Here is a 26,352-nt window from a genome sequence, read left to right on the forward strand (position 1 = left end):
AGGGGGAGAGAGAGGGAGGGGGGAGGGGGGAGGAGAGAGGGGTGGAGGGAGGGAGAGAGAGAGAGGGAGGGAGGGAGGGAAAGAGAGGGAGGGGGAGGTCAGGTCGGGGAGGGGGAGGTCAGGTTGGATCCAGTCCGGGGGGGGGGGGGAAGCAGGAGCGCGGGTCGGGTCAGGGGGGCGGGAGCGCGGGTCGGGTCAGGTCCAGTCGGGGGGGCGGGAGCAGGAGCGCGGGTCGGGCCGGGTCGGGTTCAGTCGGGGTGGGGGGGGCGGGAGCAGGAGCGCGGGTCGGGTCGGGTCCAGTCGGGGGGGGTCGGGTCGGGTCGGGTCCAGTTGGGGGTGGGGGGGGGGGGGTGTCGGGTCGGGTCCGGAGGCAGGGGCGGGGGGGGGGAGCAGGTGTCGGGTCTGGTCGGGTGGGGGGGGGGAGCAGGAGCTGCCCGTGGGAGGAGCCTTATTCACGCAGCCCCAGTGAGGTCATTCGGCCAGGGCTAGGGGCTGCGTGCTTCGGGCGCCTGGAGCTACTGCACTTGTGTGCCCACTGTAGCGCGCATGTGCAGAGGTCCCGGCACTGTTTTCAGCGCAGGGACCTGGCTCCGCCCCCCCACAGCTCTTGCTGGCTGCGCCAAGGGCCAGAGGACCTGCAGGTAGGTGGAGAATACGGAGGATTTTTTTAGGCGCACTTTGTGGCGCGAAAAATGGGCGTCCAGGTTGAGACTGCGCCGTTTTAGGCGCGTGTGGAAACTTGGGCGCAAAGAGTTGTGCTATACCAAATTATACTTATTGGTAGTGTTCACATATTAGCAAGGTGATTCTTTCCCGTACTCACCACAAGGGGCATTCTCGCTGCACAAAAAGCAAGTACGCATTCTCCTTCTATGCAAATTCTGTCCATTTGGTGATGAGTATAAGCCTGTTGATACAAAAACCATTGAGGTAGATTGCTTTGTTAAACAAAATATTACTAATTACTATCATAAAATTGTGTTGGAATATGTTTCAATAGATTCAACCAGGCATAATCAGCAATCTGGGCGTAAATTTGCACTTGAAATTGCGCTGGTTTTTCAAACTGAAGTTATCGCTCAAACTCATTTGCATAATCACAAACGGAAAATCTTCCATGAATCAGCGCAATCAGGCAGCATGATCGAACGTTATTGTTTTTTTTCCTGGAATTAAAAAATATTCCTTGATATATTTAAGATTGGTAACCTGGTGCAGTTTTATTAATACAGCCGAAAATGGGCTTATCACAAAAAATAAGCATTTTTAATAAGAGTATCTAGTCCACCACCATTGTGAGTAACCCGATTTTAAATCACTGAAATGACTTTACAAAAACTGTACTGAACTATTTACTGGTTTCATTGGTGAACATGAGTCAGTTTCTTAGTAAATTGAATATTCTTTGATATTTAAAAACCTTTAAAACATACTTACTAGTGCCTTTGTGCCTAAAAAAACCAAGCTATTCAATTTATGCTTGATGTAACTTGTGCTCAAAATTCCTCGATCTTTTAAGCTGGTTTGGCTGATTTCAGGCGAGTGGAGCCACTAGGCCAGTATCTACTAGATGTGGATTGGGTCTGTAATGGATCCGTTGGTAAGGATCACGACCTGCATGTCGTCATGGAGCAGACGGAGGATGGTGTCGAACTTTTGGGGGCATCCGAAACGGAGAAGGACGCTCCATAGACCCTCGCAGTTGATGGTGTCAAAGGCCTTTGTAAGGTCAAAGAAGGCCGTGTATAAGGGCTGGTGCTGTTCCCTGCATTTTTCCTGCAGCTGTCGCGCTGCAAAAATCATGTCCGTTGTGCCCTGTAGGGGACGAGATCCGCACTGCGACTCCGGGAGGAGCTCCTCGGCCACAGGGAGAAGACGGCTGAGGAGGACTCTAGCGACGACTTCCCCAGTGACTGATAACAGGGAGATTCCTCTGTAGTTGCCACAGTCGGACTTGTCCCCTTTTTTAAAGATTAGCGTCCTCGACCAGGTCAACATCCCCAGCATCGAAGCACTGACCACACTTGGTCAGCTCCGCTGGGCAGGCCACATAGTTCGCATGCCAGACACGAGACTTCTAAAGCAAGTGCTCTACTCGGAACTCCTTCACGGCAAACGAGCCAAAGGTTGGCAGCAGAAATGTTATAAGGACACCCTCAAAGCCTCCCTAATAAAGTGCAACATCCCCACTGACACCTGGGAGACCCTAGCCAAAGACCGTCCTATGTGGAGGAAGCGCATCCGGGAGGGTGCTGAGCACCTCGAGTCTCGTCGCCGAGAGCGTGCAGAAATCAAGCGCAGTCAGCGGCAAACCAGTCCCACCCACCCCTTCCCTCAACGATTATCTGCCCCACCTGTGACAGAGATTGTGGTTTTCATATTGGACTGTACAGCCACCTAAGAACTCATGTTAAGCGAGTTAGATAAATATCAGCTGCTACAAGGAACAGAATTTACTATTCTACAATTACTCCACTATTTTATTAATACTTTGCAGCACAGAAACAGGCCATTTTTCATATTTGTTCTACTTTATGCTGTTATCCTTTGTTCTTATTTACAATTGAAGGCTCGCTATCGATGAGTTATGAATAAATATTACCTTTATGCGAATCTTTTAATTCATGGCCTTCGGAGTAACTTCGTCTATGATGAGATGTTCTTGGTGTCTCTAAGAAACTTTGTTTTCTGCGCACAGACTTTTGTGTGTCAGAAAATAAGAGCTCCTCCATTTCGCTGCCTATATTAAAATAACGTACAATTCACTACTCATGCATAAGTGGGATTATAAAAAAATACTTGTAACTTTTAAGTTACAACTATTGAGGGATATATTGCTTTATTTCTACACATTCAGTTACATGTTCTGTTGGTCATATGTTATTTTTGAATATGAAGGTTCAATGCTGCAATGGAGATAGAGAACAAAGCAAAACACAAGGTGACACCACATGCTTCCATTACCTTGAAGTTTCCTAGTCTATAACAGAATCTGCATATTCCTATATTGCAATTCCTATTGATAGGTAGGCATACAGTCCCCAATGAATGCACTGTCACCTTTTTTTTAAAATCCGTTCCTGGGATGTTGGCATCGCTGGTAAGGCCAGCATTTATTGCCCATTCATAATTGCTCTTGAAAAGCTGGTGGCGAGCCACCTTCTTGAACCTCTGTAGCACTTGTTGTGAAGGTACTCCTATAGTGCTGTGAGGAAGGGAGTGCCAAGACTTTAACTCAGCGATGATGAAGCAACAGCGATATATTTCCAAATCAGGATGGTGTGTGACTTAGAGGGAAACTTGGAGGTAGTGCCTGCTGCTCTTCTCCTTCTAGGTGGTAGAGGTTGTGGTTTTGGGAGGGGCTGTTGAAGAAGTCTTGGTGAGTTGTTGCAGTGCATCTTGTAGATGATACAACACTGCAGCCATGGTGCACCAATGGTGAAAGGAGTGAATGTTGAAGATGATGGATGGGTGCCAATCAAACGGGCTGGATGGTGTTGAGCTTCTTCAGTGTTGTTGGAGCTGTACTCATCCAGGCAAGTGGAGAGTACTCCATCACACTCCTGACTTGTGCCTTGGAGATGGTAGAAAGGCTTTGGAGAGTCAGGAGGTGAGACACTTGCTGCAGAATACCCAGCCTCTGACCTGCTTTTGTTGCCACAGTATTTATGTGGCTGGTCCAGTTAAGTTTCTGGTCAATGGTGACTCCAAGATGTTGATAGTGGGGAATTCGACGCTGGTAATACCGTTGAATGTCAAGGGGCAATGATTAGATGCTCTCTTGTTGGAGATAGTTATTGCCTGGCACTTGTGTGGCACGAATGTTACTTGTCACTTATCAGTCCAAGCCTGAACGTCGTCCAGATCTTGCTGCATTCAGGCATGGACTGCTCCACTATCTGAGGAATTGCTAATGGAACTGAACACTGTGGAATCATTAGTGACAACATATTTTAAAATGTGAATTGCGAGTCCGATATTTCGATGGCTGTCTGAACTGAGGCAGAGTGGGCCTTCTATCCATCACTGTCCCAGTCATAACCCCATCCTAAATTGTTGGGTCAGGTAAATACAATCCAGTGGAAGAGAATAGAAAATACTGAAGAGCAGGATCTAGGCAAAGAGGCTGGAAGAGGTGGATATCAATGCAGCAGCATGATATAGAGGATGCTGCTGCTTAAAGGGGAACTGGCAACACTGCAGGAAGCAAGACATCTGGAAGACTGTAATGACAGCCTGAACTAAGAAAGGATAAGTTCAGTGAACCTGACCTGGACGTCCTCCTTACAGAGGTATGGAGCTGGAGGGACGAGTTGTTTGGAGCCGGAGCAGGAAACCCATAAAGAATATAATGCAGACTTTGTGGAGTTGGTTGCAGTGGCACTGACTACCACTTCCTTGACCCCAGGATTCTTTTATAGTGTTGGAAAAAGTTCAACAACCTCACCAGAGTAACCAAGGCAAGCGACCTGCTCCACCTAACTCTTCCTTGCAATATCTTCATATGTGTGGTGCTCCTTATTTCATTACCTTCACAGTGCTCTAGGGCAGTACTCTGATACCTTATATCCTATGTTATCTGCTATCTACAAATGCAACTTCCCTCAGTGTGCAATGCATGAGCAACTCTTGCTAACTCACAACAACTTATATTTATATAGAGTCTTTAAAGTAATAAAATGTCCCAAGGCACTTCACAGGAGCGTTAGTAAAAAACAATTGACACTGACCCATATAAGGAGATGTTAGACCATATGACCAAAAGCTTGGCCGAAGAGATAGGTTTTAAGGAGCCTCTTAAAGGAGGAAAAAGAAGTGGAAAGGAGGAGAGATTTAGGGAGAGAATTCAAGAGCTTAATGCCTAGGCAGCCAAAGGCCGACTGCCAATGGTAGAGCATTTAAATTCGGGGATGTTCAAAAGGCCAGAATAGACAGAGCTCAGAGGTCCAGGGGGAATTATAAGGCTGGAGGAGATTACAGAGATAAGGAGGGGTGAGGCCATGGAGGGTTTTGAAAACAAGGATGAGAATTTTTAAAATGAGGCGTTGCTTAACTGGGAGCCAATGTAGGTCAGCAAGCACAGGGGAGATGGCTGAGCGGGACTTGGTGTGAGTTAGCAAATGGGTGGCAGAGTTTTTGGAGGGTAGAACTAGGGAGGCCGGCAGGAGTGCGTTGGAATACTCAAGTCTAGAGGTGATAAAGGCATGGATGAGCATTTCAGCAGCAGATAAGTCATGAATGGAGGTGGAAAATTAACAACTAACGGAGGGAGGAGGCTGCATGAATATCCTCATCCTCAATGATGGCGGAGCCCAGCACGCAAGTGCAAAATACAAGACTGAAGCATTTGCAATCATCTTCAGCCAGAAGTGCCAAGTGAATGATCCATATCAGCCTCCTCCTGTGGTCCCCACCATCACAGAAGCCAGTCTTCAGCCAATTCAATTCACTCCACGTGATATCAAGAAATGGCTGAGCGGACTGGATACAGCTAATGCTATGAGCCTCAATAACATCCCGGCTGTCGTGCTGAAGACTTGTGCTTCAGAACTAGCCGTGACTCTAGCCAACCTGTACAAGTACAGCTACAACACTGGCATCTACCCAACAATGTAGACTATTCAGATCAGCCATGATCTTATTAAATGGTGGAGCAGGCTCGAGGGGCCAAATGGCCTATTCCTGCTCGTATTTCTTATGCAACGTGGAAAACTGCCCAGGTATGACCTGTCCACAAAAAGCAGGATAAATCCAATCCGGCCAATTACCGCTCCATCAGTCTACTCTCAATGATCAGCAAAGTGATGGAAGGTGTCGTCAACAGTGCTTTCAAGCGGTACTTACCAATAACCTGCTCACCGCTGCTCAGTTTGGTTTCCACCAGGACCACTCAGCTCCAGACCTCATTACAACATTTGACCGAGTGCAGTATCAAGGAGCCCTTGTAAAATTTAAGTCAATGGGAATCAGGGGGAAAACTCTTCTCTGGCTGGAGTCATACCTAGCACAAAGGAAGATGGTTGTGGTTGTTGGAGGTCAATCATCCCAACCCCAGGACATCGCTGCAGGAGTTCCTCAGGACAGTATCCTAGGCCCAACCATCTGCAGTTGCTTCATCAATGACCTTCCCTCCATCATAAGGTCAGAAGTGGGGTTGTTCGCTGATGACTGCAGAGTGTTCAGTTCCATTCGCAACTCCTCGGATAATGAAGCAAACCATGCCCGCATTCAGCAAGACCTGGACGATATTCAGGCTTGGGCTGATAACTGGCAAATAATATTCGCGCCATACAATTGCCAGGCAATGACCATCTCCAACAAGCAAGAGTCTAACCACCTCCTCTTGATATTCAATGGCATTACCATCGCCGAATCCCCCAACATCCTGGGGGTCGCCATTGACCAGAAAATTAACTGGACCAGCCACGTAAATACTGTGGCAACAAGAGCGGCTCAGAGGCTGGGTATCCTGCAGCGAGTGTCTCACCTCCTGACTCCCCAAAGCCTTTCCACCATCTACAAGTCACAAGTCAGGAGTGTAATGGAATACTCGCCACTTGCCTGGATGAGTGCAGCTCCAATAACAGTCAAGAAGCTCGACACCATCCAGGTCAAAGCAGCTCACTTGATTGATACCCCATCTACCACCTTAAACATTCACTCCCCCCACCACTAGTGCACCATGGCTGCAGTGTGTACCATCTATAAAACGAACTGCAACAACTCACCACGGCTTCTTCGGCAGCACCTCCCAAACTCGCCACCCCTACCACCTAGGACAAAGGTGGCGCCGGCGCATGGGAACACCATCACCTGCAAGTTCCCCTCCAAGTTACACACCTTCCTGACTTGAAAATTTACTGCCGTTCCTTCGTCGCTATTGGATCAAAATCCTGGAACTCCCTCCCTAACAGCACTGTGGGAGTACCTTCACCACACGGACTGCAGCGGTTCAAGGCGGCGGCTCACCACCACCGTCTCAAGGACAATTAGGGATGGTCATTAAATGAAGGCCTTGCAAGCGATGCCCACATTCCAGAATGAATATATTTTTAAAAATGTAAGGGTGGGGACAGGCGATATTACGAAGGTGGAAATGGGCGGTTTTAGTGATAGAATGGGATACGAGGTATAAAGCTCGGTATAAAGATAGAATGGGATACGAGGTATAAATATGACACCAAACTTGTGAACAGACTTGGTCAGCCTTAGATAGTTACTGGGAAGAGAGATTGAATCAATGGAAAAGGAACGCAGTTTGTGGCATGAACTGAAGATAATGGCCCTGATATTTAATTGGAGGGAATTTCACTCATCCAGTGCTGGATGTCAGTCAAGCAGTCTGAAAGTATAGAGATGGTTCAGGGTTCGAGAGACGTGGAGGAGAGGTAAAGCTGTGTATCATCAGCATACATGTGGATACTCCAGTTGTGTTGCCACTGAGGGGAAGCATGCAGATGAGAAATAGGAGGGGGCCACAGATAGATCCTTGTGGGACACCAGAAGTGACAGTGTGAGATCAGGAAGAGAAGCCATTACAGATGATTCTATGGTTACGGTTGGAAAGATTGGAATGAAACCAGGTGAGTGCGTTGGAGCAGAATTTTGTGGACATCCGTGTCAAAGGCTGCAGACAGGTCCAGAAGGATGAGACAGGATAGATGACCTTGGTTGCAGTCAATTAGGATGTCATTTGGTAAGAGCAGTTTCAATACAGTGGCAGGGGCGGAAGCCTGATTAGAGGGATTTAAACAAGGGCTTCTGGGGAAAATGGGCACGGATTTGGGAGGCAACAACTCATTCAAGAACTTTGGAGAGGAAAGGGAGATTGGAAATGGGGCGATAGTTTGCAAAGACGAAGGGGTCAAGGGTTGTTTTTTTGAGGAGGCAGTGATGATGACAGATTTGAAGGAAAGGGAGACAATACCGGAGGAGGGAGAACCATTAACAATATCTTCTAAGGGAGCCAGGAAGGAAAGTTGGGTTGTCAGCAATTTAGTAGGAATAGGGTTGAGAGAGCAGGTGTCTGGTCTTATTGACAAGATGAGCTTTGAAAGGCAAGAGGGGAGATAGGAGAGAAATTAGAGAAATATACAAATTTTAGGGTTAGGGAAGGGAGAAAACAGAGCGAAAGTAAGGTCTGGTGAACTCGGGAGGGAATTGAAAGCAGAAGCAGTTGAACAGATGTTGTTGATCTTTTTAATAATTGTCAGCTCAACTTGGCAATTGGCCGACAAAAAAAAAACACGGCAGTAGCCCTTTAATGGGAGCCACACCACCATTGCAGAAGGCCAGAGCCTCACTGCACCATCAGGGAAAAGGTTTTGGCACCGCCCGGTGGGAAGATTTTCATGGCGGAATTTCATCATCGAGGGGGAACATCGGCGGTGCGCACTGTAATGATGCACTTAACACGGATCGGCAGCAGTGGAATGGTGGTGGGGGGGGGAGCAGGTCATCGCCAGGATACTGCTGGAGCAGAATTTTGATAATTGCGGCCAATACGTGAAATGTTGGCGGCCACTGCACTCCGTAGCATGGCTACTGATTTCCGGTGTTAAGAGGCCTTAAGGAAAGGGACAACTTCAGCCCCAAAGCATCCAGAAGGGATATAATAGACTAAGTGAGTGGGCAGGAAGGTAGCGGATGGAGTATAATGTGGGGAAATGTAAAGTTATTCACTTTGGTAGGAAAACAAAATATTTTTTAAATGGTGAGAAACTTTTAAATGTGGTGTCCAGAGAGATTTGGGTGTCCTTGTGCAAGAAGCACAGAAAGCTAGCATGTAGGTACAGCAAGCAGTTAGGAAAGCAAATGGCATGTTGTCCTTTATTGCAAAAGGGTTGGAGTATAGGAGTAAGGAAGTCTTCCTACAATTGTACAGGGCCTTGGTGAGACCACACCTGGAATACTGAGCACAATTTTGGTCTCCTTATCTAAGGAAGGATATACTTGCCTTGGCGGTGGTACAACAGAGGTTCACAAGATTGATTCCTGAGATGAGAGGGCTGTCTTATGATGAAAGATTGTGTAGAATGGGCCTATACTCTCTGCAGTTTAGAAGAATGAGAGGTGATCTCATTGAGACATACAAGATTCTGAAGGGGATTGACAGGGTAGATGCTGAGAGGTTGTTTCTCCTGGCTGGAGTGTCCAGAACTAGTCATAGTCTCAGGATAAGGGACATTTAAGACAGAGATGAGGAGAGATTTCTTCACTCAGAGGGTTGTGAATCTCTGGAATTCTCTGCCCCAGAGACCGTGGATGCTGAGTCTCTGAACATATTCAAGGCTGAGCTAGATAGATTTTTGGAGTCATGAGGAATCAAGGGATATGGCAATCGGGCAAGAAAGTGGAGTTGAGGTCGATGATCTGCCATGATCTTATGAAAATCGGCCCCAGAGCAGGCTCGAGGGGCTGTAGGCCTACTCCTGCTCTAATTCTTATGTTCTTATTTCTTCCTTCTCCTGATTCTATTCTGTCTCCATTAAAAGGAAATATACGGAATGCCTGATAGTGAATCTCATGGTAAGGACTCCATGATACAAAGGCGGGAAGCAAAAAAGTTCTTTGCCTGAAACTGATGAAAGGCAACTTGCAAAATCCTTTCTTATTTGCACAGCTGAAAAACTATTTTTCTAATCGCCTTAGTCAAAGTTTGTGGACACTCAAAGCCTGTGGGGCCGATTTTCAGCAGCCCACCACCTGCTGCCACTGACAGTCGCCCACTCCCACCGACATTCCTCCTGCAGATCTGCCCAGTGCCACCTTGGAGGTGGCCTGGAACGGGTGGGAGGGGAGAGCCGCCGGGAACCATCCGCTGCCGAGTGGCGCAACTGAGCTCCCACCCACTGAGTTCCCAGATTCCTGTGGGCGGGAGTCGGCGGCAGAAGGGGGGTAGACCGCTGGCTGGAGGCTGGTCTGTCCCCGACGGTGAGTATGAAGAACCTGACAAAAAAAGGTAAGTGAACATTTAAAAACAGTTTTTCAACAGCGACTTACCTGCATGGGGTCCCCTGAAGGTCTTTGGACAGTTTTGTATTTTTTTATTTGTGATTTTTATTTTCAGGTCTTCGACCCTTCATGGGCCCGACTCCATCTTCGACGGCACTTGGGCGGGAAGCGCCTCCCGCCCGCTGCTGCCCAGATTGGCGGCATACGTCTTCCATTTGCCGCCCGCCAACCTTCGAGGGTCCTTCTTCATGAATATCCCGCCCAAAGTACCGTTCGGTACCTTGGCGGTCATCGGCAGCACTTTGGCGGGTGGTGACCTTGCTGAAAATCGGCCCTTGTGAATTCAACCTCTTCCTGTTTGACAAATCATGCAGGTAGCTTACCCCTCTTTTCTAGTCTTAACTTAAGTCAAGTGCAATTCTACTCTTAAGAGCGGAATTTGAGTCAACAGATTTTGCCCCCATTATCCTGTTATTTGCATACATAGGCATCTTCTGCCACAAGCCACTCCTACTGAAATTTTAGAACAGTTGTAAATCTGGCATATCTGACTTAAGCGCAAATTCCAGACCCTTACACCAAAACTACACCCCTTTTGCCGATCAAATAATCAGAATTTTGGGTCCTATGTTTTTAAAAATGCATATGGATTCTGCTAAAATACCATTACATTTTTGACTTACAAATATTTGAATGATGAGAAATAAGGTAAGTAAACCTTATGATGCAAATAATTTATGTTAGGAAAATAACCACATGTGACCAATCCAGGGGTGCATATAATATGTAAGATTTTCAAACACTCACTTAGTTCACGATCTGAAGCATCATCATCTGCTCTTAGCCAAGTACAGTGCCTTCTTTTATGGCCGTTTAAACTATTGGTGGTTAATTTAACATCCTCCGCACTTCTACTGTCGGAAGGAAAAGGTTTTAAATGTAAAATAAGTGTAAAAATGTTAATACTAAAAAAAATGAATCCCATTATCAAAACATTCAGCAGCAGCCACGAATGGCACAAATCAATTCCTCTGCATCAAAAATCTCAACCCAGGGACTTCCCACACAGACCCATATTTTTCATAAAAGCACTGAAATATTAATACAAATTTTACCTTGTGGATGAAGTTTTTTTTCTACGGCATGATCTGGCCCTATATCTTTGTTCCTGTGATGGAGATCCAGAGACCTCTTTTGTCTTTGGTTCATTGGACAATTTAGAAAGACTTTCCTCTAGCTTTTGCTTGAGTTGTGAGACTTCATATTGCAGCTGTAGGATTTCTTCACTGAAGTAAAAGAATAAGTAGATCAATAAATCTATTTACATAAGTACACTGACTGAATTACTTCCTTAAATATACTGTACTAAGTACATTCTATGTATAATTGAAAATCTTTAAACTTTGGAGACTCCTTCTTGAACCTCCCACCTCAACACTGTCCTCCCTCAAACTGAAAAGGCAGAATTGACTGATCTACAGAAGTTATCATGACCAACATCAATATCACATTTAGCCATGTGCCATATGTCCTGTGTAGCTCAGACTCCTGACACTAGAGATCAGTCTTGTATAACTTGCCTTCAGTGCTTGAATGTCTCCCTTGACCCTTGATGACCATAACTGAACACTGTAAATTTGATTGCACTTTCCTCCAACTTGTATTCTACTGTTTTAATCATGTAGTTCAACATTCTATTGCATTTGTTGATTGCTGCTCTGCTTTGGTTGGACATGTTGAATGTTCAGTCAACTAAGACTCCTAGGTCTCTTAACATTGTTCTCACCTATTTCAATACTGTTCATATGTTACCCATTTTTCCTCCCTATGTGCAAAGCTTTACATTTGTCTGAGTTCAATTTTAGCTGCCATTGTTCAGCCCACTCATATTTTGTTTAATTCATCCTATAATTTCTGGACTTCCTATTTCAATTCCACTGTACCTCCTAATTTGCTGTAATTTGCAAATTTGATCAGTTTGTATTGAGTTTCTGAAGTCGTTGATGCCAATTAGAAACAATAGTGGTCCCAACACTGAACGCAGTGACGCCCCACTCAGTTCTCCCCCCCGCCCCCTCCCAGCCCGCCCCCCCGACCCGGCATTACTCGTCTGTTGTTTTCTACCCTCCAGCCAATTTCCCATCCATTTCCAAGTTTCGCCCTGAATCTCCACAGTTTTGAGTTTAACTACTAATCTTATGAGTGGAACTTATCAAATATCTTTTGGTAGTCTAATTACACATCACAGAGTGTCTTGCAGTTTGAAGCCCTATTTAGCAACGGGGTTAAATTCTGGAGACTTCGGCACAATTTTTAAAAGTTGTTAATTTGGGAAGATGCACACAAAAATAGCTACTTGGACATCATCATAGGCAGCCGCTCGAAATCGAGGAAGACTTGCTTCCACTCTAAAAGTGAGTTCTCAGGTGGCTGTACAATTCAATGCAGGAATTACAGCCTCTGTAACAGGTGGGGCAGACAGTGGTTGAAGGAAAGGGTGGGCGGGGAGCTTGGTTTGCCGCACGCTCCTTCCACTGTCTGCACTTGGTTTCTGCATGCTCTCGGCGACGAGACTCGAGATGCTCAGCGCCCTCCCGGATACTCTTCCTTCAATTTGGGCGGTCTTGGGCCAGGGATTCCCAGGTGCCAGTGGGGATATTACACTTTATCAAAGAGCTTTGAGGGTGTTCTTTTGTGCCACAGTTAGTCTGCTGTTGAAATGTTTTAGGTGTACATTGTCGAGGGATTGGTAGTGGTATATGAACTCCTGCCGTGTAGGAGTTCCTAGTAGAGCACTTGCTTAGGGGGTCTCGTGTCGGGCATGCGGACGATGTGGCCCACCCAACGGAGCTGGTTGAGTGTGGTCAGTGCTGCGATGTTGGGGATGTTGGCCGAGCGAGAACATTGACGTTGGTGCGTCTATCCTCCCAGTGGACCGTTTTCCATACCTCGGGAGTCTACTATCAGCAAGGGAAGACATCAATGACGCGGTCCAACACCGCCTCCAGTGTGCCAGCGCAGCCTTCAGTCGCCTGAGGAAGAGAGTGTTTGAAGACTAGGACCTCAAATCTGGCACCAAGCTTATGGTCTACAGGGCAGTAGTGATACCTGTCCTATATGGCTCAGAGACGTGGACTAGATACAGCAGGCACCTCAAAGCACTGGAGAAGTACCACCAGCGCTGCCTCTGCAAGATCCTACTCAGACATACATATTGGACTGCACCACACATAACATGTCCCATCAAGTTCAAAGCTTCCTCAAAGAATGTTATACTTAAACTCATTTAAGCATTGTATAGATAAATTGACATGCGCAATATTGAAATATGTTTGTTATTCTGTGTGTCTTGTTACTGAGGGCCATACAAACCAGAAAGAATATATGTCTGTCTATTCCAGTTTTGCAGATAACTTTTATATGCATTAAAAATATATTAAAATATATTATACAATAATTATAACTAGAATTTTGATGCTGTATTTTAGTAAGAATGAATTTAATGGAAAAATGCTTCAATCTTGCATATCTGTATTTAAATATAATCATTCAATATGGACTGAGTATTTGCAGATCACAAAAAACAGAATTAATTATACAGATATATATTTCCAGTTGATTAAGCATTTAAATTTTCCCACATTAATACAATTGTTGTTTGGTGTCACTTACTGGGCTACTGAATCACTAACCTAGGAATGCTTATAAAAATGAAAATGTAAATGGTTTATATTTTTATTTATCTGGCGTAGTACAAAATATATTTATTCATAAGGTAAATTGAATTTATCTTGATTTATTTTAAATGTAGATATAATCTTCCACTTACTTTCTTGTAGACCATGATTGAGATAAAACTTCATTTTCTTTTGTGCCACAGTTAGTCTGCTGTTGAAATGTTTTAGGTGTACATTGTCGAGGGATTGGTAGTGGTATATGACCATCTGAGCTCTCAGCAAGAAAGTCCAGTTCCAGGAAAGCATTTCCTGCAATAATAATTTAAATATGTTATGCAAATCTGGGTTACCAATTTTAGATTATAACAAGACTTGTTAATGTGCGAGCTAATATAGTGCTGAAGGAGGTCTTATTTCAAGGTTGCCATCTTGAATTTGAAGTACATTTGGTACATGAAAATTAATGATTTTTTGAATATTTTAGGACTTGTATTTTCTTTCCCATTCCTCTTTTTAATCACTATACACTGCACAATATTCTTGTATTGGGTGGCTGCTTATACAATCTACTTTAAAATCTCTGCAGACTCTATTCTAGTAGTGAATATGATTTATTCATCACTTCTTTAGTGATGGTGAGACTCACTCTTAAAGGTGCAAAACCATAAGATGCTCTTATGAGAGGGATTCATATTTACTAAACTACCATAGAAAAGACTCAAATAACACTAATAGCCAGTGTCTGTATACTTGCTGCTGCAATAAAGAAATTAATTTGTAACATGAACTAGCCACATTTATTTTGCTGTGCCTGTACAATATTAAAGTTTAAAAAATTAATCGTAATTGTTGTATGTTATCCCTGTAACATTCTCCATACAATATCACTTTATGATGAAAAGTGCAGTAAAGCTGTAGTTTGAAGTAATGTATTTTTGTTAATCCAATTACACTTTGTAAAACATACACTGAAGTTTTTTGACATTGTATTTCACTAGAAATTAATAATTAATAAGAAATCTTAATTGATTAGACATTATAGAAACATAGAAAATAGGTGCAGGAGTAGGCCATTCGGCCCTTCGAGCCAGCACCACCATTCAATAAGATCATGGCTGATCATTCACCTTAGTACCCCTTTCCTGCTTTCTCTCCATACCTCTTGATCCCTTTAGCCGTAAGGGCCATATCTAACGGCTCTTGAATATATCCAATGAACTGGCATCAACAATTCTCTGCGGGAGGGAATTCCACAGGTTAACAACTCTCTGAGTGAAGAAGTTTCTCCTCATCTCAGTCCTAAATGGCTTACCCCTTATCCTTAGACTATGTCCCCTAGTTCTGGACTGCCCCAACATCGGGAACATTCTTCCTGCATCTAACCTGTCCACTCTCATCAGAATTTTATATGTTTCTATGAGATCCCCTCTCATCCTTCTAAACTCCAGTGAATACAGGCCCAGTCGATCCAGTCTCTCCTCATATATCAGTCCTGCCATCCCGGGAATCAGTCTGGTGAACCTTCGCTGCACTCCCTCAATAGCAAGTACGTCCTTCCTCAGATTAGGAGACCAAAACTAAACACAATATTCCAGGTGAGGCCTCACCAAGGCCCTGTACAACTGCAGTAATACCTCCCTGCTCCTATATTCAAATCCCCTAGCTATGAAGGCCAACATACCATTTGCCTTCTTCACCGCCTGCTGTACCTGCATGCCAACTTTCAATGACTGATGTACCATGACACCCAGGTCTCGTTGCACCTCCCTTTTTAATAATCTGCCGCCATTCAGACAATATTCTGTCTTTGTGTTTTTGCCATCAAAATGGATAACCTCACATTTATCCACATTATACTGCATCTGCCATGCATTTGCCCACTCACCTAACCTGTCCAAGTCACCCTGCAGCCTCTTAGCGTCCTCCTCACAGCTCACACCGCCACCCAGCTTAGTGTCATCTGCAAACTTGGAGATATTACACTCAATTCCTTCATCTAAATCCTTTATCCAAGCAGGTTACACAGCTTTCTTGATACAGCATGCTAAAGTGCAATTTTAATACATACACAGTCAAGGTTTTCTGAACACTTTTGTTGTAGACAAGACTGTGATACATATGTAAGTTACTTTGAATGATTCAAACAACATATCAAAAAGCATCAGAAAACAGATATTTTGCAATGCTTCAAAAAATATTCCAAGTTTTGACACCCATTATCTTAAAGATAAACACCGTCTATTTTTGTCCTATTACCTTGTTGTGCTGCACCAAAGATGGGTTCAAGTCGGTTGAATGGATTGGTACAGCCAGATGGATCAGCCAGTTGCAGTAACTGCCTTACTTTGTTATTACCCTCTTCAATTATATTTTCATTTGTGTGGGAGGAAGATTCCTTGTTTGCTTTATGGCATCTCGTCATAAAGGAAGACATACTTTCAGAAAAGCTTGAGTATCTGAGTTTCAAAAAGTAATTGAAAAAAATGATGTTAGCATATAATTAATACTGTACTACTTAAAACTTTTACAGCTCATATGTACTAATTTAGACCTCCCATTTATGCTACACCTTGAAGGAGAGTATTACTTTAAAGTATATCTACAAAACATCATTATTCTACGTGTTTTACTCTTTGTCAATATCAAAATGTACTGGAGACAAAGTGATGGCACTCCATTTCACAGGTGGAGAGGAAAGCTGGTCATCTAAATGGATCCGTTCCACATTACAGTCAAGATCAATTCCTCAGTGTTGCCCGTGGCTCCACAGCATTAATGTGGGTCGTTGCCTGCTGTGCTTCCTTCATTCCCATTCGCCTTCCCTTCTACCAGCTCCCCAGGACTTACTGCTGCTAGCGTCGACAAATTGGTCCAGAGGATACCAGTGAGCTGCCTCAGGAAGTCCAACAGACACCACAGCTTGCTGGAATTACTCAGATGAGGCCCGACACCCAATTTCGGATGAGCCTTGTTGAGTGCTCTGATCAATTTGGACCCAAATAGGGGCAAAACCACTCTCACCTTCAAATCGGAATATGTTTCCGACAGTAAGCCTCTCACAAGTACTGTCTGTTTCCAAGTTTTCCATCAAATTTTTATCCATTCCCATGTTCCACGCTGTATTTCCTTGTTTTTTTGTAATCACAAATGTTTCATCTGAGACTTCGTCAAAAGCTTTCTGAAAGTACTCAAAGAAGCCAAAGAAGGTTGTCAGGCTTGTTCCACTGCTAAACTGGTGACGGTTGTTTTTTATGAAATTGTTACTCCTCCAGTCTATTCTTCAGATTGATTTTCACGATTTCACCTATTCTTGATGTTGATATGGGCCTGTAGTTTACTAGGACAGAGGTGTCCCCTTTCTAAATAACTAAGTACTATGTTTGCTTACTACCAGTCATATGAAACCCTAGTAGTGCCAAATGATTTCTTCATGATTATTGTTAGTCTTCACAAAATTCCACGTTGTCATGTATCTTACATTATTATATATAACTGTATCCTAACATGCTATACATGACTGTAATAAGATATGACCTGTAACTACCAGCATACCTTACCACCAGGGGTGCACTTGCAAGAGACAGGTTTATAAGGATAGGTCTCAGGCAAGTGCAGCATTCCAGAGCTGTGAAATAAAGGTGCAGGTCCAGAGTGACCTTGACTTCACTATATGCCTCATGTGAATCTGTACTGAGGGGACAGGACTTTACAGTGGCGACGAGTTACGGGATTACAGAATCCACAGAATGGCGAACAGCGGATCAGATGAAAAGTACAATGCTGGAGACAATTGGGAGGACTTTATAGAAAGGCTCCAGCAAAGCTTTGTAACCAAAGACTGGTTAGGAGACGACAAAGCAGACAAGTGAAGAGCCCATCTCTTGACTAGCTGTGGCTCGAAAACATACGCTTTAATGAAGGATCTGTTGGCACCCGAGAAACCAGCAAGCAAGTCGTTTGAAGAATTGAGCACACTGGTAAGAGACCACCTGAAGCCAGCGAGCAGCCTACACATAGCCAGACACAGGTTCTACAACTACAGACGCTGTGTGGGCCAGAGCATACCCAACTTCCCGGCGGAACTTCGGAGGTTGGCTAGTTTATGTGAGTTCTCCGATGAACTGAGGAGAGAAATGCTGAGAGACTTTTTCATTGAAGGAATAGGCCACGCAGGCATATTCTGAAAGCTCATAGAGACCAAGAACCTGACCTTAGAGGCAGCAGCACTGGTTGCACAGACATTCTTGGTAGGGGAAGAAGAAATGAGGTTGATTTACAATGCAGGTACGACAACTAACGAAATATCGGAACAAGAAGTTCACAGCATTAAACAAGCTGCTACCCCCACACACAGACAAAACCGGGAGAACAGGCTCTCGACAGCAGGCAGTGGCGCCAGAAGCCATCAAGGGCCACAGGAACGGCCGTTCACACCTCATCAACCCACAATGCAAGCAATCAACTACAAACTGAGAGAAGCTCAAGAGAGATCAGCCAGACGCAGCTCATTCTTTGGGAACAATAGAAGCAGTCTGTGCTGGAGGTGTGAGGGTGAGGGTGGGCACTCGTCAAGGGGATGTCAGGAACTCTGAATATACAGGGCATTTGGCCCGCATGTGCAATAAAATGGCAGCTCGGCTGGTATACGAATCGGATGGGTCGGAAAGCGGACCAGAAGACGGTGGGGACAGTACCCGGGACACCGGTGTACAGCGGGTCAACACGATCAATGGTCACTGCTCCTACAACAGGACGCCTCCGATAATGATGAGGGTCCTACTCAACGGGATACCTGTCAACATGGAGCTGGATACGGGAGCAAGTCAATCTCTCATGGACGCTCAACAATTTGAACAACTGTGGCCGCATAAAAGAGACAGACTAAAACTCTCAAGGGTCGACACCAAACTAAGGACTTATACCAAAGAAATTGTACCAGTCCTCGGCAGCGCCATGCTCTCTGTCACACACAAAGGGACAGTGAACCGACTTCCCCTGTGGACTGTCCCCGGAGTCTCCCCAGCTGGCTGGCAAAACTAAACTGGAAATGGGATGATGTCCATGCCATGTCATTAGAGGAACGGACCTCCTCCTCAACAGTTATAAAGCGATTTGAACATCTCTTTCAGCCAGGTGTGGGCACTTTCAAAGGGGCCAAAGTCAAAATCTACATCACACAGGATGCTAGACCGGTCCATCACAAGGCCAGAGCTGTACCCTATGTGATGAGGGAAAAGATTGAACACGAACTAGACAGGCTTCTGCAGGAAGGCATTATATCACTGTGGAATTTAGTGACTGGGCAAGTCCCATCGTCCCAGTCATGAAGCCTGATGGATCCGTACGAATCTGTGGGGACTACAAATCTACCATAAACAGAGTCTCCCTACAGGACCAGTACCCGCTGCCCAGAGCGGAGGACTTATTTGCCACATTGGCTGGAGGTAAACTTTTCTCAAAACCAGATCTCACATCTGCGTATATGATGCAAGAATTGACCGAGGAATCCAAGCTACTCACCACCATCAACACACATCAAGGCCTTTTCATGTACAATCGATGCCCATTCAGCATCAGGTCGGCAGCTGTCATATTCCAGCGCAACATGGAGAGTCTGCTCAAGTCCATCCCGGGGACAGTTGTATTTCAAGACGACATACTTATCACGGGCAGGGACACCGACTCCCATCTCCGTAATTTGGAGGAAGTACTAAAGTGGTTGGATCGGGTAGGCCTACGAGTCAAGAAATCCAAGTGCCAGTTTCTCGCACCTGAGGTTGAATTTTTGGGCAGAAGGATTGCCGCTGATGGAATCCGCCCAACAGAGTCCAAAACAGAAGCAATTCGCCTGGCACCCAGGCCCCGGAATTTCTCAGAACTGCGCGCCTTTCTCGGGCTACTCAATTACTTTGGGAACTTTATGCAGAACTTAAGCACGCTGCTGGAGCCTCTCCACGTGCTACTCAGGAAGGGGTGCGATTGGTTTTGGGAGGACGCCCAGGAACGCACCTTCAATAAGGCACGCAACCTTCTGTGTTCCAACAGTGTTTTGACCTCCTTTGATCCAGGTAAAAAGCTAGTTCTCACATACGATGCGTCAGCATATGGGGTCGGGTGCGTTTTGCGACATGTTAATAGTACGGGCAAATTACAACCCATAGCTTATGCCTCCAGGTCACTTTCGCGGGCGGAGCGTGGGTACGGAATGGTAGAGAAGGAGGCGCTCGCGTGCGTGTACGGTGTCAAAAAGATGCACCAATACCTTGTCGGGGCCAAGTTCGCATTAGAAACTGACCACAAGCCCCTCACGTCCCTCCTATCTGAGAGCAAGGCAGTAAACGCCAACGCCTCGGCGCGAATTCAACGGTGGGCACTCATGCTGGCGTCCTACGACTATACCATAAGGCACAGACCAGGCACAGACAACTGTGCCGACGCGCACAGCAGGTTACCCCTGGCGACCAGGGAAGGGTCTGACGAACAGGACTGTGAGATAGTCATGGCAATCAATGCCTTTGAGTCCACAGGTTCGCCCATGACGGCTCGCCAAATCAGAGCCTGGGCGGCCAGCGACCCCACGTTATCCTTAGTAAAAAGATGTGTCCTAACCGGTGACTGGGCAGAGGCTCGCGATGCCTGCCCCGAGGAATTAAAACCCTTTCATAGGCACATGCATAAGCTATCACTACAAGCAGACTGCCTGATGTGAGGCAGCCGAGTAGTCATGCCTCTGCGAGGCAGAGAGGCATTTGTCTGAGAGCTCCACTGCGAGCACCCGGGGATCGTTCTCATGAAGGCCATAGCCAGATCCCACGTCTGGTGGCCTGGTATTGACGCGGACTTGGAGCTCTGCGTCCGAAGGTGCACCATTTGTGCCCAACTCAGCAATGCCCCCAGGGAGGCTCCTCTGAGCCCCTGGCCCTGGCCTACCAAACCATGGTCGCGGGTGCACGTAGACTATGCGGGCCCATTCATGAGCAAAATGTTCCTCGTAGTTGTAGATGCATTTTCAAAGTGGATCGAATGCACCATTTTAAACTCGAGCACAACTTCCACCACTGTGGAGAGCTTCGCAACCATGTTTGCAATGCATGGAATCCCTGACATATTGGTCAGTGACAATGGTCCGTGCTACACCAGCGCAGAATTCCAAGATTTTATAATTGACCACGGCATAAATCACGTCAAGACAGCACCGTTCAAGCCGCCCTCCAACGGCTAGGTGGAGAGAGCAGGGCAAATCATTAAACAAGGCATGCTTAAAATCCAAGGTCCCACGCTGCAGGGTCGCCTGTCACGACTGCTGCTGGCATACAGATCTCGTGCGCTTATTGACTGGGATCCCCCCACCCTCGCGCAACTGTTGATGAAAAGGACTTTAAAAACAAGGCTCCCATTAATCCTTCCAGACATGCACGAAATCGTTGAGGCCAAGTGCCGTAAGTTGACTGAGTACCATGACAGAAATTCGAGGGGGAGATGGAATGAGATAGGGGACAAAGTGATTGTACTAAACTATGGCAGGGGTCCCAAATGGCTTGCAGGGACAGTAACGGGCAAGGAAGGAAAAGGGCTACCGGTAGTACAAATGGACAATGGCAAAACCTGCATGTAGACCAAGTCAAAAGCAGATTTACCAACAACACTGCGGAACCAGAGGCAGATTACAATGTGGAACTCGCACCACACCTGGTGGACAGACAGAGGGAACAACCTGAGGAAAGGGCAATCCCAACAGACAGTCCAGGCGAGTTAACAACAATCACACCAATCGAAACAGACAGCCCAGGCGAGATACCAGCAACCACACCCAAAGAAAAACAGACACCAAGGCAAACAACTGAACCACAACTCATACGCTCCACACGAGAGCGTAGACCACCTGAGAGACTGAACCTATAAAGACAATAAGACCTGGGGGAGGGTGATGTCATGTATCTTACATTATTATATATAACTGTATCCTAACATGCTATACATGACTGTAATAAGATATGACCTGTAACCACCAGCATACCTTACGACCAGGGGTGCACTTGTAAGAGACAGGTATATAAGGACAGGTCTCAGGCAAGTGCAGCATTCCAGAGCTGTGAAATAAAGGTGCAGGTCCAGAGTGACCTTGACTTCACTACATGCCTCGTGTGAATCTGTACTGAGGGGACAGGACTTTACACACGTTAGTCTTCTTCCGTACCCTAGGTGTAGGCCCAGGGTGTTTCAGTCCTTTTAAAATGTTTTCGGGTATGCAATGATCTGAAACTAGGGGGAGATGATCAATTCCCATCATCATCATCATCATAGGCAGTCCCTCGGAATCGAGGAAGACTTGCTTCCATTCCTGAAGTGAGTTCTTTGTGGCTGAACATTTCAATACGAGAGCCATTGATTCTGTCACAGGTGGGACAGAGAATCATTGAGGGAAGGGATGGGTGGGACTGGTTTGCTGCATGCTCTTTCCGCTGCCTGCGTTTGATTTCTGCATGCTCTCAGCGACAAGACTCGAGGTGCTCAGCGCCCTCCCAGATGCACTTTCTCCACTTAGGGCGATCTTTGGCCAGGGACTCACAGGTGTCAGTGGGGATGTCGCACTTTTTCAGGGAGGCTTTGAGGATGTCCTTGTAACGTTTCTGCTGCCCACCTTTGACTCGTTTGCCGTGAAGGAGCTCTGCATAGAGCACTTGCTTTGGGAGTCTCGTGTCTGGCATGCGAACTATGTGGCCTGCCCAGCGAAGATGATCGAGTGTGGTCAGTGCTTCCATGTTGGGGATGTTAGCCTGAGTGAGGACACCGAGGTTGGTGCACCTGTCCTCCCAGGGAATTTGTAGGATCTTGCGGCGACATCGTTGGTGATATATCTCCAGCGACTTCTGTACATCGTCCATGCCTCTGAGCCATACAGGTGAGCGGGTATTACTACTGCCTTGTAGACCATGAGCTTGGTGGTAGATTTGAGGACCTGGTCTTCTAACACTCTTTTCCTCAGGCGGCTGAAGGCTGCACTGGCGCACTGGAGGCAGTGTTGAATCTCCGCATCAATGTCTGCTTTTGTTGATAAGAGGCTCCCGAGGTAGGGGAAATGGTCTACGTTGTCGAGGGCCGCGCCATGGATCTTGATGACTGGGGGGGCAGCGCTGTGCGGCGAGGACAGGCTGGTGGAGGACCTTTGTCTTACGGATGTTTAGCATATGGCCCATGCTTTCGTTATGCCTCAGTAAATACGTCGACTATATCCTGGAGTTCAGCCTCAGAATGTGCGCAAACGCAGGCGTCGTCCGCGTACTGTAGCTCGACGACAGAGGTTGGGGTGGTCTTGGACCTGGCTTGGAGACGGTGAAGGTTGAACAGCTTCCCACTGATTCTGTAGTTTAGTTCCACTCCAGCAAGGAGCTTGTTGACTGTGAGGTGGAGCATGGCAGCGAGGAAGATTGAGAAGAGGGTTGGGGCGATGACATAGCCCTGTTTGACTCTAGTCCGGACGTGGATTGAGTCTGTAATAGAGCCGTTGGTAAGGATCACGGCCTGCATGTTGTTGTGGAGCAGGCGAAGGATATTGACAAATATTTGGGGGCATCCGAAACGGAGGAGCACGCTCCATAGACCCTCGCGGTTGACAGTGTCAAAGGCCTTTGTAAGGACGAAAAAGGCCATTAACACCTATCACCTTGATTAGGACATGAATTCACCAAAAAAATCCAACTGTTTACGATTAAGACAATAACGGGAGTTTTTTAAATATAAGAAAGCAGGAAAGAGTGTCAATTTGAAGGGGGCTCTTTAAGAATCTAGACCTCCAGAACTGTCAAAGAAAAACAGCTTTGTTAAAAATATGGATTCAATTCTAATACAAAAGCAAAATACTGTAGAGGCTGGAAATCTAAAATATAAACCAAAATGCTGGAAATACTCAGCAGGTCAGATTGCCTGCTGAGTATATGCATCTATATATTGTGCAGGGTGATACATTTACTTTGTGACTGACATTCCTGAGAACACTATAAATACCTTTCTGTTTGTGGTAGCTCAGAATCCAGTGTTTGTGTAGCTGTAGTGGGTCTGCTACCTTCTGATCCAGCAATCCCACTGTCTGGCGAAAGTATCTTTTGCTGTCAATGGAATATACAAAATCAGATATTGGTTAAATACAAAATTTATCTGAAATGCTTTTATTTTAGAAACAAAAAGCTTTTCATTTTAAAGTAGTTCATGCTTGAATAGAGATTTGTAATTAACATGCATTGATTTTGAAACTTACTCAACTCAAAGCTGACAAGAAATTGCTACTGATATTTGATTGTACATTGAGAAAAGGATTACTGTAAATCATAATTTTTTTTTAATCTACATAAACTGTACTTGATTAATTCACATACTAGCCAGAACTATAACAAATATAGTGACCACTGCTTTTAGGGGTAGAGTTTCCGCTTTGAGCGGAATCGGCAATCCAGACACAAATTGTGCTCAAAATTGCACTGGTTTTCCAAATTGACTTTATGGTTCAAGTTTCTGCTCAAACTCATTTGCATAATCCCAGATGTAAAAGCGTCCATGAACCAGTGCAATCGGGGAGCATTTTAGAACGTAACTTTTTTTGCATTAATAAATATTCCTTGATATATTTAAGAGTGGTAACCTGGTGCAGTTTTATTAGTATTGCTGAAAATGGGTTTATCACAAAAAAATTATAATTTTTAATAAGAGCATCTAGCCTGTGAGTAACACGATTATAAATCATTGAAAATGATTTACAAAAAACTGTACAGTACCATTTACTAGTTTGTGATGTACAGTCATCAGTTTCTTAGTAAATTAAATATTTTTTAATATTCAAAAGCTTATTAAAAGTGCCTATTAGTGTCCCTGCGTCTAAAAAAGGCTTAATTTTAAAAGCCTCCTCGAAGGCCAGCAAACGGGCGCAATTAGCGATAACTCGCCATGGTGATTAATTCAATTGGGGGAATGTCTAATTTTGTTGGCGGTGCTGGATTCCAGTGCGATGTTTTTTAAACCAGCGTTAAAGATCACAGAAACTTGATTTGCGCTAAATGTAACTTGTGCTTGAAATTCCCAGACCTTTTACGCTGATTTGGCCAATTTTGGGTGAATTGTTCTATAAATACCAGCACAACCTAGCAGAAACTCTGCATCAAAAAGTTTAAAGAGAAAGCTGGTAGCAGATCAAGTTGAATTTATTGGGCCTGAAATTGCGGTCGGAGGCCCACGTATCCCATGCGGTTAAAAGTCTTACGCTGGTAAAAGCAGGCCTTACTGGTCGTGAAAGGCGCAAAATAAATTCCAGGAATTAATCTCCTAGACTCTGCTGCAAGCAATACAGGCGAAAGAGCGATCACTGGGGCATTAAAAAAAAGTTTTTAAAAAAGTTTCTTTGAACACTTTTGTTTATTAGTTGTAAAATATTAGAGATAGGAAAAAAAGGCTGCTTAACTGACAAACAAGAAGCATCCAATCGGGTAAAGAGTCACCGCTTTCCAATTGCCGTGGGAAGGCGATACGCTGCGTGGATGGACATGTCGAGTGACCATTGGCAGAAGCGTGGGAGAGTGGCGGTTAAAGGTGGGTGGTCATGTCATGAAACCTCCAGGAATACGTTCAACCAGAGTTCGCAACCCTAGCATGCTGCAGTAGCAGAACACAGGTTTGACTCGCCACTTTATTGAGTTCAACTATGTCACAACATGAAGTAATGAGCAAAGACCAGATGCTTTTCTATATGGAAGAAAAATAATCAGAGTGATACTCATCCCATGCTGTTCTTGCACATCATCTAATGCCTGCTTCAGAGCAGCATCTAATGAAAACCTAAGTGCAGGTCTCTCACCTACTTTCTTAGTCATAGCTGGTGTTCATCTGTAATATTTTCTAGTTTAAATACTGTTCATCTGTAATATCTTCCAGTTCAGATGAAGACTCTACAGCTGAAATGTTAACTTGTCTATTCTCTTCTGCCTCACCTGCTGTTTCCAGCACTTTTTCTTTTTGTTTAATATTTTATACATGTTGCCTACCCTAGAATTCACAGACTTCTGTGTGTTTTGTGCCTCTGATGTCCTATTTGAAATGCTTACTTTACAAGGCAACATTGCCTCCCAAAGGTTCTTTTTAGCAACATCCTCAGGAAATGAAGATGTCTAGAATAATCAACACATAAAAGTCATTCGAGAATCTAACTTTTCTTGAATTCACCATTAGATTCTAGGGTAAATTCTGCACTCACACACCCCAGCAGGCTCCCTTGAAAACAGCACAAATCAATTGGTTACAGTGTTATCTCTGACCTTTGAGCGAGGTTCTCCACTGAGAGCACAGGTTTTCTCAGTACTAATGAAAAAATGGCATTCTATGACATGCACACCTTAAGTTCATTCAATGATTCTTGTCCCTGGAATGAAGTGCTGTGTAATTCTAATGTCTTATTCATGGATAAATCAGATGGATAAACAGAAGAATGAAGATTATTCTCAATCAGGATTGGTGGTGCTTTTGTTGGTAATATAGAGATTTGCCTATAACAGACAAAGAAAGATTAATGAACCTGATTTTTATATTCAGCGAGATTACCTATAGAATGAATTGCTTCTGAAAGTGGTCCCTGCAGATATTTTTAAATTGTGACAATGTTTTTATACATTGGGGCTGCTGGGCCACAAGGGACCTGTACAATTTTCTATTGAGGACATTGGAATATAGGGCCCAAGTT

The 26,352-nt window shown here is 45.1% G+C and overlaps 1 protein-coding gene across 1 annotated transcript in view; it reads right to left on the minus strand.

Annotated features, from left to right (window-relative positions):
• The window catches only part of LOC139269153 (microtubule organization protein AKNA-like), a 94,408-nt gene that overhangs the window by 14,262 nt on the left and 53,794 nt on the right, over nt 1-26,352 (minus strand). The window contains exons 15-22 of the mRNA XM_070888254.1: nt 26,008-26,158; nt 23,637-23,737; nt 15,888-16,087; nt 13,784-13,940; nt 11,070-11,240; nt 10,762-10,868; nt 2,603-2,740; nt 824-907 (exon numbers count right to left, since the gene is read on the minus strand). Coding sequence (XP_070744355.1) covers nt 824-907; nt 2,603-2,740; nt 10,762-10,868; nt 11,070-11,240; nt 13,784-13,940; nt 15,888-16,087; nt 23,637-23,737; nt 26,008-26,158 — 1,109 coding nt within the window. The remainder of the gene's footprint in view (nt 1-823; nt 908-2,602; nt 2,741-10,761; nt 10,869-11,069; nt 11,241-13,783; nt 13,941-15,887; nt 16,088-23,636; nt 23,738-26,007; nt 26,159-26,352) is intronic.

The sequence above is a fragment of the Pristiophorus japonicus genome, chromosome 8, assembly GCF_044704955.1.
Source record: "Pristiophorus japonicus isolate sPriJap1 chromosome 8, sPriJap1.hap1, whole genome shotgun sequence".
Lineage (NCBI taxonomy): Eukaryota > Metazoa > Chordata > Chondrichthyes > Pristiophoridae > Pristiophorus > Pristiophorus japonicus.